The 14,246-nt window shown below is 36.8% G+C and overlaps 1 protein-coding gene across 2 annotated transcripts in view; it reads right to left on the reverse strand.

The window, feature by feature from the left end:
• Positions 1-14,246, reverse strand: part of PMS1 (PMS1 homolog 1, mismatch repair system component) — a 49,067-nt gene that overhangs the window by 12,534 nt on the left and 22,287 nt on the right. For both annotated transcript variants that reach the window (XM_059820130.1, XM_059820131.1), the window contains 4 exons: positions 13,177-13,293; positions 9,281-9,403; positions 7,154-7,297; positions 4,931-5,817 (listed from right to left, as the gene is read on the reverse strand). In XM_059820130.1, coding sequence (XP_059676113.1) covers positions 4,931-5,817; positions 7,154-7,297; positions 9,281-9,403; positions 13,177-13,293 — 1,271 coding nt within the window. The remainder of the gene's footprint in view (positions 1-4,930; positions 5,818-7,153; positions 7,298-9,280; positions 9,404-13,176; positions 13,294-14,246) is intronic.

A 14,246-nucleotide genomic window follows, 5' to 3' on the forward strand; every position in this document is an offset into this window, starting at 1 on the left:
GGGGGAGGAGTAGACTGCATCATACAAAGAGCTACAGCAAGTTGCTTTTGATCTCAGTTCCAAAGACTATGTTTAACCATAATTCGCAATCAGATATACAGTTTTGGAAGTTTTGTCACAGTCGCATCCAGCCCAATTCACAAAGTCATTTCAGCTTCTAGAGCTCTACAGACTTCAAAGGGAGCCCATACGGTTAGGTAAGAGTTTGGAACCTAAGTAACTTCATAAACCTGAGGCTTTACTTAAGATAAAGACAGACATTTGATTTCAAATGGCCTAAAATTAGCCACATAAATAAAAAGCATGAGAATACAGAATAGATACGATTATCACAGAATTCTGTAACTAAGAAACTTACAGATTTTTCAAAAAGTACTCAATAACAAACTACTCCTAAATGCTGTCTAAATGGTTAAAACATTACTACATACTAAATCTCTACAACCTGAATGGATTCTTAATGAGTTTACAAATGTCAGGAAGACAGCTAAACTTTTATAGATGCCAGGTTTACACTTGCCTACTGCATATGAATCTTACTTTTTTGAAGGCCAAAGGAGTGATTTGCTGAACTCCCTCTTTTTGCCCTTATTTGATATTCTGAATTCTAGCAGGTAATTCAAACCAGTCCAATCTTCAATAAAAAAAGGTAGTATTATCACATGTAAGTATTGGAAATAAGTATTTTCGCTGGTCATATTTATTTATTGCTACTTGCTGGAACAGTTTGATTCAATTATGTGTATGCATGCTGGAAAATTAAGGTCAACAAAAGGGTCACCATTTGCAATTAATTATGATGTGCTAGCGTTCACATATGGTACCAATATTTAGTTAACTAAAAAAGTCAGCTTAAATAGTTTCTTGCAATAAATCATGTCCCTGAAAATATGGAGTAAACGTTAAGACAAAAAACATCTGCTCCTTTTAAAATGAATGGGTGAAATCACTTGAACAGGAATTTTTTTATCCCAAATACATTTATAGCTTTGACCAGATCAATAAATACTTTGCTTTGAATAGACCCAATTGTAATGCAGGAGAATAATTAACTATAAGAGAACTGAGCTTTCAGTGACACTGACAGTCCAAAACAAAAGCACTTCCAAAGAAAGTCCAACTTGCCTGTCATTTTAGACTACCATCAGAAAAATTTTAGCCTTACAAAGTTTTGATTGCGAGGGTTTTGCAAATTCATATACATCACTATCAGTGATTTGCTCAGAATCAAAGAAAACAGCAGGTTTACAAACTACAAGGGGACACCTTTGCCTTTTCAAAAATCCTTCCACAGTGGCAAGTATAATCAACAAGTGCTACAAGAACAGTTTCTTCTCTGCTTTGTGAATTAAGACTGTAAATTCAGGATCCTTTCCTGAAGCTACAAAACCTGAAGTCACAGAAATGTGCAAAACTAGGTGTAAGGAGGGAGTGGAAGACTAGAATGAAGTCTAGTTTCAAAGGCAGCTTTGGTTTAACTAGAAAACTGGATCCACGATTTATTATTTTCCCCTTGCATCTCAAACCCAAGAGAAATATTTAGCATGTAACAAAAACCTTGTAAAATAAGGTCTCTCAGACCTTGTAAGACAAACAACCTGAATTTGACTATTTGGAGTAAACTCTGACTGCAAATGGCCACTTGTGCAGATTCACGTATGTCCAGAATAGAGAGGCATCCCATTCTGAATGTAACACACCTCAGCATCAGCCCCTTCACATAATGAAATGAAATAAACTCAAACTATCACCATGAGTAAGTATTACATGCTACTTCTGTTTTTCCTTGTTTTGTGAAGAGGAAAATAATAAAAGCTTTTCATCATCCATATAAGCTTTTGAGTTTGCTTCTGAAACGCATAGGTTTCAGGTGACTAGCACTGTTTCCTAGGAGTGGACAATACCAACCTACTATTATGACTGAACAGATGCTGAGGACAAGCAACAGTATAGAAGGACTGATATCAATTATTAATAGCATTATTCATTATTAATATCTGGCAGTATATGAATGGAGCTGGCTAGAGATATGATGGATGGCCAATGACCAGATGGTACCACCAAATGACCTCCATCCAAAGAAAAACAAACTTGTTAACTAAAAGGTTAAAATACAGGGAAAAAAAAGAATTTTTCTGGAATTGCTAAGCAAGCGTATTTACCTCAATGTTAAAGAGTTGCAAATAATGCATAAACACACACACAAGCCATAAGATGCATGGGAAGTTTATCAGGCAATAAAAAGCTACCACACATGAGCTAGTTATTACCAGCCACTATGACTGTCTATGTGCATGCTCTTAGCTGTCAACAGACAGCAAAGGCCACGCTACCCGAAATGATGTTTCTCCCAAGGTACAAATATACTCATGAAGAATTACTGTAGAGTGCTGACAAGGTAATTTGTTAGTCCCATGATAATGTGTGTATAGCTCTGAACCCTTCCTACACCTTCAGGATAACTACTGCTGCCACTGTCATGGCACTTGGAGGGATTTCTCCCACTCCTACCTGAGCCTGATATGCAAGAAATATTAAGGCCAGAAACATACGCAAGCTGTATTAAGTAAGAGCAGAGTGAGTGCAAGAAATTAAATCCTGGCTTTGCAAAGCAGGGAGATACGCAATGCTGCCAACATGGACATGCATGGAAGCTTTCCTCTTCTATTATAACCTAAAACCCATAACATTTTACATTCCGGTTGAGTAATAAACGCTGGCTTGTTTTGAAAAGGCTATCCTATGTCACTATGAGACATCTGTTGGTTGTACTGCTCCCAAAAGAGATTTAAACTCATTTAGACCTGCTGGAGGAGCCACAGAGAGAAACAGAGATGCTGATGGCAAGCACATCCTTCGTAACAGAAACACATGACTTTATCACAGAAGGATGGAGGACTAGAGCCCAGGAAAAGTGGTGTCTTGCCAGCAAGGCTGCATGAAGTTGGAGGTATAGTGTGCTCAGTAGAACTGTGGCACTTTGGCTGCCCTGTTGTATATATACGTTTGTTGTTACCTCTAGGTGGCCCAATTTATCCAGAGTATCTGGTAGGCAAGACTTACGTTCTCTGCCAGACATACAACAGTTCTGGATTATTGCCTTGGAGGAAAAGATGTCTGCATATCTCTTTGTTATTTTCTGAGGCAATTTTAAAAGATTAAAAGCAGAAGAGAGGTACACCAAAGCTGAAATGTATGGATACAACTAGTGGTAAATTTTTCATTCACTTCAACATCCACTGGACCATACTGCATTCAATCCTACATATAAGGAAAACTTCATTACCAGAGAGATCTCCTTCCTGAACTAATACAAAGTTAATCTGTAGGCACACTCTTAAATATAACAGTTGTACCAGGAAAGCAACCCTGAAATCTCAAAAGCTAAAGCAGAGCAAATTAAAATTTTCTGAAACAGCTGGCAGAACGTTTTGTTTAGTTTCATTAAAAGCATGAATATAATTGGAGTAGATTTCTACTATTACATTAATATTTCTGATAATGCAGAGATGGACAAAACACTCTCACATGTATGGTTTTGTGATGATGGCATGTTGCTTACATGCTTACATGCCAGTGAGCTTTAAATCAGATAAATCAGAAGCTAGCTAAAAAGGTTTCACATCACTTTGATATAGCTGGTATTCAGAACAATGCTGATGTTTTCAAACAAAGTCAAGTAGTCAAGAAAAAAACAGATATATAAACAGCAATTAAATAGGCATAGCTTCTCTTTCTTACCATTCTCCTAATCCAATCTCTCATTAGTGTTAAAATTACACTCTTTTGGCTAGTATAATTTCCTTTTCAGTTGGTCTGTCTTAATTCCCTCTCCTTGCTTCCATAACATGAAGAAAACACATTTTCACAATGCTTCCAATGAGTTTGTTCTTCAGAACCAAAATTTCATTGCATTCAAATCATTACATGTAAAACTATTGAAGAACTACTTCTATTTTCCTCATTTGTGTGATACCCTAGAGTGTTTTACATTTTCTAAAATTACAAGCAAGATGTAGAAAGTTTGGAGTTTCTTTTTTTTTAAACTGTCTTAGAATGTCTCAAAATCTGTTATGCTAATTAATTTTCTACCATAATGTAAGTTCCACATAAAGGACAACATGTACCTAATATTTTAACTAATCCAACCCCTACCCCAATTTAGGCCAAAATATTTCCCTTACTTGCAAATGGATTTCAAAAAAGTCAGTGACAATTTGTTTTAGAAAAATATGGAATTTAGCTATTCAGGTTGTAATCTAAGAAGAGATTTGGTTTTGGCTGAAACAGATTAAAATTCAAACTGTATTATACTCTCTGAACCAGCACTGGAATAGGTGTTTAGGGGAAAATGAAATTCCTTGTGTCATTTGATTGGGTTTTGTAAATACCAGTTCTGAGGTAGCCTGGGTTGGGATACATCCTAAATTTAGAGGAAAGGAGTTTACCAAATGTTCGAGCATTAAGGATCCTGAAAAAAGAATTCTCACTTTGTAGCAATAAAAAAGAACTGTTCATTGGAAAAGCTCTGGAGGAACTATATGGTGTCTCATCCATCACCATGCTGGTTTTCACTGACAGTGCATCAGGAATGACAACATACAGGCAGCCCTTAGAAAACAGAAGCTTGCAGGATTCCAACAGTACATTTTCTTGGCTGTTATCTCTAAAACACAATTCAGCAAAACTGTCCCTACCTAACTGCTGCATGGCACAGTGGCAAAATGAGTAACTCAGATCAGCAGTGCACGTCTGCACACAGTAAAAGATGACAACTCACAATACTGATGCTGATCTTGAAAAGTAAAAAATTATTTTCTGTTCTATTTTTTCCATAAATAACTGGGAATTTACAATTTTTTTTAGTTCACTATAGGTGACTCATTGGTAACTACTACATTTATAAGCAAGTCACAGCCTGAAAACTTACTTTTTTTTTTCCTCTTCTTTCAAATTCTTCCACTGCTCTTCAATTTTCAGCAGGATGTCCTCCATGCTGGTCTTTGGATTATCAGTTATCAATTTTGGACGACATTCTTGAGTGAAAAATCCAATTGCAGACTTTGGTTTCCTTATTATTCTGCTACTAATTAAGTCATAAGCTGTCACATGTCCAAATTTATCACTTATCACATTTCTTTTCTGTATGCTTTGATCTGAGATTTGGGGATCATTGCTTTGTTCACCATTATGTTCATTTTGCTTATTAATTGTTTCTCCAGCTTCAGGAATCAAAATCTTAACAGGTTCCAGGTTGTCTCCTAGATGGTTTTTAAATCCACTTCCCATACTCCAATTATCAGCAGAGATTTCAGGTAAGTCTTTAGGGACTAAGGTTTCCTCATTTTTTTCTATTTCGTCAACATTATCAGAACTCAAAAGATGCTCATCAGCTTTTTTAGACTTGGGATCCACGGGAACACTGTTACTTTGAATATCTGTCATATTCTGTTCCTTCTCACACAATAAATTTAAGGAACTGTCTGGAAAGGCATCACTCTTAGAAACCTCTTTTTTGTCCAGGCGACTATGTACATTATCACCACAAAATGTCTGATGATTTAAGCAGATCTCTGTGTTTTTTCCTGCTTGACAGTTTTGCACATCACTGCTGAATGAAAGGAATGAAGTATGAGCATGTAGATCATCGTTTCCAGATGGTCCCATTTCATTAACAACCACATCTGTTTGTTCTGTTCTATGAACAAACATGTCTTCTGAGGTAACATCTGTTTTATTACTTTCACCATGGTCTGTAGCAGGTAGTGGCCCATACAGTGATTTCAACACATTTTCAACAGCAAGTAAGACAGAATCCTGGGGGAAAAAAAACACCAAAAACCAAAAAACAGAAAAGCCACACACACAAGCGCACCTGAAAATGTAACTGACAGTTATTGAGAATATAGAACAATAAGCAAGTGATCTTATTCAGAATATTTTTCAGACAAATCTGTACAGATTACTGCATTTCAGTTGTTCATACATGCTCAAAAAGACTCTGAACTGGACACCTTTAGCCTCAAATATTTTGTGATAGGTATTCTGCTTCACTGGTTTACTCTGATATCACAAAACCAATTAACTGCTTTCTTTACAACAGGGTACTGACTGCTTAAACCAGTATCAGGTAAAGCTGTTGCCACCTAACATGGACTTAGAAGCTTAGAGTCAAGACAGATGCACCAACAACATTCCATTTCATGTAAGCCTGTTTGTGTAGGTGCTTTTATGGTGCATGCTTCCAAGACAGCTTTGCACCAAATGATGGAAATGAAAAAGAAAAAAGAAACCCACAAAATTTAAAAAAAAAAAAAAAAAGGAAAAAAGAAAAACCAAGCCTTTTTCTAATGCCAAAGGGAAGTTTTAAACTAGATCAAATGTGAGAATGCTGTGTTAATTTTTATACAAGTGACACTTAACAGGCAGTACATTTACAACATTAACATAGACAAATACAAAAACTTTCAGTGAATAAGATTAACGTACTGGTGTGACTACCTACATTCACTTTGAATAACCACCTTACCTATGTAGCCTTCTTAATTTCTGTGGCACTGTTTTTCATACGAAGTGCTAATAAGCGAAAGTGACTTTATGGAAATGTATCACTACACAACCTCTAAAACACGGACATACATGGTCTAAATTTCAGGTCCTGATAGTATGAACAGGATATCCTGAAACTTCAGTGATGTCAACAATAATCTACGCACATAATGGCAAAATATTGCTTCGACCAGAAATCAACTCCCCCGCCGCTCCCACCTTAATGTACGTGGCATTTAAAAAGTGATTACTCAGTGTAATTATGAAGTTAAATATGAGATTTATGTAGGGATACACATCATAATTCCATTTAGCTCCTCTCACTATAAAGCTGTCTGAAAACAAAGTGATACACACATGTATCTAACAGAGTAAAAATTATCTTTGAAATCATCTGGGAAATTAATTTTGAATAATCCTCCACTTAGCCTGTTCAATACTTTTCAAACAAAACAGCCTTGTGATAAAGGCAAGCTATCATGTAACTAAAAAAAAAATGAGTGGCACTGTTTACCTTCAAACATTTCAGTAGTCCCAGAAGCCCTTACTATGCTTACATAAGTAAAAGGTTGACAACTCAAAAACAGATTAAAACCTTAGTTACCTTATAATGCAGTAAAACTTGAGTTTTATCAGGTGTTAAATTCACATCCACAGCAGAGGCAGGTACAGTAATATTCAAAAAGAAAACAGGATATAAACGAGTACAGTCCTTGTGCGTCACCAGACTGTAGTACTGCCGAATTAACTACAGATCAATTTAATAAAGAGATGTCAGTAAAGGCAATAAAATAGACACAAAGGCACAGAAACAAAATTTGACATTATAAAAGCGTAACTGGTTTGTTGGGGTTTTATTTGAAGCTGAAGGAATGCTAAAAAGGTCTTCACTGGTATACCCGTATGCTGGAACAATCACCAAAAGGACAGTTATTGGTGGCTTCCACACCTTCACAGCAAAATTAAAAAAACAAAAAAAGAAAGAAAGAAAAAGGAACCAACTCCAAGACACTACTAATGGTAGCTAATTTGACCTTCTGAATGAATGTATTGATCACACCTGGAAGAAAAGCTATGATATGCCCAAATTGGACTCCAACTCCAATATTTACTTCCTCAATCAACACAAATACTACTATTTGTTTTTTAAAGAAAATCTACTTATATAGCCAAACTAAAGTCTATTTGAGAAAGTACCACTTGCACCACAGACCAGCCCCTTTCCCAGAACAGGATTAATTTGTTCCTTTTATTAACCCAATTATAAATTTACAGCTTTTCTCAAACTCTGCTTGCCCGTACTATTTTCTCTGTAATCCTCCCAAAAACTCCTCCAAAAGACTACAAAATTATTTAGTTGTTTCAGTATTTTGGTCTAATTAACTAGAAGGATCAAATAAAGATCCTTGCATTTCCCTCTAGCATCAGGGATCCTTCAACAGACATATACACTAGAGAAAAGAATCTGTTAATGAGACAAAAAAGTGCGTAAAAAATTAAGATCTGCTGCAGATCAAATTTTAATTCTTTTGATTAATTTTTAATTCTTAAATATTGTTTAAATAACATTAAAGTGATTTAAATATTTTCAAGTTATTTTAACCTTAATATTCCCACAGTCTGTCCTCAGCTGGCACTGAACTGCAGTAGTAAGAGGTCCACCAGCACTTCTTCCCCATACGTAACATGGAGATAAAAGTAAGTGATCTATAGCTTGTTTTCCAAACCCATCAAAATGTATTCTTACAGATGTATTGTTATCCTCACCTGGCCAAAAAAAAGACCAATTAAAAAAATAGACCAAAAAAAAAAGAGGCAGTGGAAGACTATCACTTGCACTACTACCAGAACAGCCCTAAATGAAGGGCAACGTATTTTTACTTTGTATGATAGTACTCTGAATCCCACCTTGAATCTAGACCTCCGTGCTCTAGTTAGAAAGCTGTCTCTGTCATGGGATTCAAGCTGAGCTTTGAACTCCTGGAAGAACCAGGCACATCAAATACTGCACAGAGATGGATTAGCCTTATTTGGCACTTAATGTACCAACACAAGTTCAGAGTTTACATCTACAAAGCTTTGCTTGCCAACTGAAAACTACTTCATTGTCTTCATTTTAAAACCTACACATACACTTTGGCATGAACGTGATTTTCTTTTCTGGGGAGGGCAAGCATTAGGATAGCAAGACTGCTCCAAGTGAGGTGCTGCAAGGTTCAGCAGTGTGAGAAACCCAAGAGTATCAAATTCTGCCTACACAATGCCTAGCTGTAGCCAATGCTGCTGCACTATCACTTTCATTTTTATCCAATGCATACATAAATTTAAAGGGAAAGTATACATATTTGCTTGATAAGCCCACAGCAAGAAGTGGACAAAAGTCAAAACTTTATTTTCAGAAGAATTCTCTTACAAGAAACTACATGAGGTCCCTTCATGGAAAACTGCACAGGTGTATTTCTGCAAGCTAATACAAAGAAAGAATCAACTATTCTGATCTCTTGCATAGATTTACTGAAATTACATTTTCTAAAACAGCCATAAACATAACCTCCAGCTCTGTGTCCTAAGTGACTGCAGCAAATGGAAAAGAACTGAGGCACCAGGAGCATCAGACTTGTGTTATACTCTAGTTATTTTATGTGGGAAAAAAGTTGTAGATTGCATACATGTCTCTGTCCTCAAAGATGTCACATTTCTATTTCTTGAATAAAAAGCTAGAGGATGATACCTTCAGTATTTCCTTCTGATGAACTGGACGACTATTTATAAAAACGAAACTCCTTTCTGAACTTGAAAGGCTTGTCAAAGAACTGTCTGACTCAGCTTTTGGGAGAAATCCAGAAAGGTTTATCTGCAATGATAATACAAACACAATGCAAAAGTCTTTTAAAAAGAACCGCAAAAACTTTTTTTTGAGGCGAGATATTAAAATGAAATTGTGCAGGAGTCCAAGTCATTCAAATGCATGCATTGCTTCTTGAAAGTTAAGATACAAAAAAATAAAAGCACTTGAAGAAACAAAAAGAGGTAAAGAAGGATGGGTTTGTACCTATTGTCCTTGATCAATTTTATTGAGAAATTTCCCATTTGGGCTGCCAGTTGCACGACACCTCTGCAGCTGAGGGCTTCGGAGAAAAACGTCAGCCAGCTTTAGGCTTACTGACTGTAGGGTTGCCAACTTAACCCTGTACAAGCTAAAGGCATGCACTGCTTGCCCAACCTGGCAAAGGCAGTAGTGAATTACCCCTATTTGGAAAGCCCAAAACACACAATCCCTCCCTTTCTACACACAGGGCACCTTAAATAGCCTGTCATAGGGCATTTATTCAGGGCACCTAAATTTACCTACGCCACCTGTATCCAAATCATCTGACTCTCAAGAGCGCTGAGCACCCACGATTCACAGACCGCAGCAGAACCTGTGAGCACATAGCACTGCCAAGGACCCTCTGAAAAATCACATGATTTGAGTACCTAACATTAACTCCCAAGTTTTAAGATTTTTCTGTTGAACTTCTTTAGCTTAGTTTTTTTAGATCAAAATGAGGCCGATGACTCATGCTGCCTGTCCCATCACCTCCCTCTCTCCCCCACGAAGCAACTTTGAAACTGTTGGATTGATTTCAATTCAATCTGATGAAGAAGCAGAAATCCCAAAGATACCATATTTCCACAATTTCCGCGATAACTGACAGCTGTTTGGAGAGGAGAGCCTCAGGATAATGACCTTACTGAGGGAAAGGCAATTGTAACTTTTCAAAAGTCAGGATCCATCAGCATGTAAACACTGATGTGCCAACCAGCCTACATACTGCCCCACACATCGCCCCGCTGCCACCTGTCCAAACTAATAGATGAAGGAACACTGGGGCATCGTGAGGATGGAGATTTTGGAGATATGGGAAAGTTTGGAGAATGTTCTGGTAGCAGCGTGGATCACTGAACACAGAAATCAGACCTCGTTAGCTTTGCTTTTGGCAGAAACACTTCTATTTACTAAAATCCAAATTATCATGCATTTGAAACGGATTTTAAAATCCCTGGGATTTGGCCTATCCTTCCCATTCACCTACGTCACGCCAGCTATCTGCTCATGTGCTCCCTTATTCCCTCTTGACCTTGTAATAAGCATTCTGTGCTAAAGCTGGAGTGTTCTGGTCAGCAACGTTGCACATAGCCAAACACCACTGGTCAAGTTAAAGAGGTGTCAAGTATCTGTTGGATGATTATCAGAAAACAACATGCAGCACTTCTAGAATTTATTCTGCAACTTTAGCACATCCTCCCTGAATGTTCCTCCTCTACACTTCAAGCTCTTTTTCTAATTTCCAAATATTTGTGTAAGTCCTTCCCTTCAAACAATATTTTTATACACAGACAACATTAAAACAAATCTGAAACTCTCCAAATAACTCATTTAAGAAGTTGCCAGATTTAGAAATGGCTGACTGCTGTTACTATTTAAAGCCACATAGAATATCAGTATGCCTATGAAAAATTAGTAACAATATCTAAAACTAGTCTCAATTATTAGAATTTTCATATACAAAAGTATATGGAATATAAAGACAAAACTACAGAGACCAGAAAATATTATAGAATTTTTGCTTTTAAATTAGATCAATAGTTTTCAAAGTTAAAACTTTAACAAAAATCAACTTATGCATGTATTAAAATGTATCTGTGTTGAATGGACAGTAAAATGTCTTTCTTAAGTACTTATCTTTTTTCACAGTGCCTTTATAGAAAAATAAGAGACTAGGAAAATTTTCTGTCTGAGTTTTCAGCCAAAATAGATCCATCCATTTACAGGAATGTGGATGTGAAAAGCATAGCTGCTTTGCACATGTAAAAAGTGTGTAATTCTTTATATTCTTAGTTTTTCTTTTTATTTTGCAAGTAGCTCCTGAGTTTCCATGCTTTGGAGTCAGCTTAAAATGCGTTCTTGTTTCATTTGGCGCTCATAACAGAGATGTTTTGAAGAAGGCCAGTCTTTAAAACCCCTGGATCACTTGTTGCAGAAGTTTTAACTGTAGAGTTAGTAAGGTACAGCTTACAGGAAGTTGTTTATAGCAGCAGTAGCTTTGTCTTCAGAGTAGACTTTGCTGTAAGGGACTATGAAGCCACAAAATGAACAAGTATGAAAGGAAAAGAACTAAAGAACTGCCCTCTGGTCTGTGTACTGAATGAGGCATGGACCTAACGGGAAAGAAAAAAAGCAGCATATGCCTTGTCATTAAATACCTATCCCAATACCTGCACACAAGGAAGAAAGAGAAGGGTTACACAGGCAACCTTAATTCTGTCATTTCATAGTGTTTGGCTGCTAATTTCGAAATGTCCATGGTTTCTGAACATAGATTTGTGCGTGAGCAATATGCATGGATCACTTATACACCTATAAATGATGCACATGGTATTTTACACACTATTTAGAGACAGAGAGAGAGATGGAATGTTCCCCAACTTCTATTCAAGGAATATGGATGCCTCACGATATAGCAGAGAGGTAACGTGAGAACCCGAGTGCCTCCTTCAAGCTAGTCCCTTCTAAATACCCCCATGTTCTTCCCTTCAGAGACCCCTGCACTTGCCCTGTGGGGCACACCCAGCCTGCATTCAGGTAAGAACGACGCTGGATGTTCTGTTCAGACATAAGCAACTAAAACTTCGTAAACTACAAGAAGCAACTTTGCTTTTTTCCCCTCATCTCCCTGCATATATATACCACAAGCATTCTTACAAACTCAAGATTTAAGTCTGAATAGTGATATTAAAGTTTAATACATACATATATATTCAGACTTTATTAAAGTCTGAGTAATGCTATTAAACACAACTTACCATGCTGAATGCAGCATGATAAGTTGTGTTTAATAGCCACTGTGACTTTACAGATGGTGATTCATCTCATCTATGTGACTGTTGAAGATTTATTACAAGATACAGGAAAATGCAACTTTGAAGGAGCAGCAGTAGTAAGGCTCCCCTTTATAAGAATGCCTCCAACAAAAATGGAAGCAGAGTAAAAAATTTTTTGAAAATGCTAGACAAATGAGAATATCATGGGGAATTCCCTCAATTTCAACAGGGGCAAAAAAAGCCAAGTGCACTAATTTTTTGGAAACTAACTACTACTTCCTTGAAATATATGTTTAGTGGAAATTTTGCATAACTTGGCTTTTAAAGTATGTGTTCCTTTTGCTGCTCAGGTGCCCCTCACTGAAATTGAGGGTATATTCTTTAGACTATAAGGCTAAGAGGCCATGCGGGTAAGAACGATATAAACGCTTAGATATTAATCAGAGCACAACCTGCCTGTGGGCCAGGAATCCTAAATTAGACAGCTCTGAGCAATCAGCAATTCTGCATTTGTCATCACAACTGTTTTTACTGCCATTTGATCAGTGCCACATGAGTCCTGACTAGATGATTCTTGGAGTGGATTTTCAATCACCAAACCAATTAATTTTACAGAGAGGACAGTAATAGAATCAAATGCATTAATCAGACATCAATCTGGAGATAATACTCTCTTTTTCAAAGTCTCCTTTTTGAATACTGATTTAGCTCTTTTCATCGATAGGCTTTAAGTGGATTTGGGAAAAGGAAGTTTAAACTCACCTCAGGATCTTCACAGCAGTGTTGAAAAGGTACCATACTGCCCATAACGGCTGTTCCCAGAACTGACATACAGGCCATTTTGTGATCTGACACCCTGGTCTTCTGCCAAATAACTGCCTGAAACAAATGGCACAGAGTCAAATTTTTGACATTATATTTATATTTGTTGAACTCAAGTCATGTCTATGAACATGCATATGCAACTGCACACATACTGTATATGTAACATTCTGTACTTTGACCCTCTTACATTCACAACTTTCAGTCTTAACACACACGATATGGTACTTTTTGGCATGTCATCTCGTATTGTATTACTTACTCATAGCAATCGGAAAATTAAGCAAAGCTTGTATTTATGGATGTTACATGGCTAAGCTAGATTTCTGCACCTGAAAAAACTGTTAAAAACAAATCTATAAAAATACTACTTCTCCTCTTAGATATGTAGCAGTAGGCTATGCGTTTTCATCGAGCGTATAAATTGAGGGTTTATCACGTGTCTCTGGCATGTTGGTTGGCATTTGAAGGTAGGTAGGCACTGCAATGCTTATGGTACTTAAAAGACAGGCTGTTTTAGTGGAAATCAGGCTATTAGATGTCCATTCATAGCTCTCATCTGGATACTCTAGGTCTATGACAAGCCTGTTATTTAGAAGGGAAAGCAGTTTCTAAGGCAGTATTTGTAAGGAAAGCAGTTGTTTGTCTAATGAAAATTTTCCAAAAGTTAGAAGGCTATAGGCTCTATTAGCTACATATCTTGCAATACTATTGCAAAGATTTAATAAATAGAATAAGGCAGCATGAACTGCAACTTGCATCAGAAGTTACCTATTAAGTCCACTTACCTATACAAAAAGTACTAGCTACTTTGGGAGGTGAAATTTTGTCTCTCATTAATGAGAAGTCCTATATTAAACAGCCACAAATTTAATTCTCTATGTGCTGACTTTTATTGCTGTGTATCAACAAGAAAAAATTTTTGCTTAGTTGGCTATCTGCTTCTAGGCAACTGAGACTGCTAGATTCAGATACGTTTTACATCTGTCACTGTTAGCTGACTGAGTGTA

Source organism: Gavia stellata, chromosome 8, assembly GCF_030936135.1.
Source record: "Gavia stellata isolate bGavSte3 chromosome 8, bGavSte3.hap2, whole genome shotgun sequence".
In the NCBI taxonomy this organism is placed as follows: domain Eukaryota; kingdom Metazoa; phylum Chordata; class Aves; order Gaviiformes; family Gaviidae; genus Gavia; species Gavia stellata.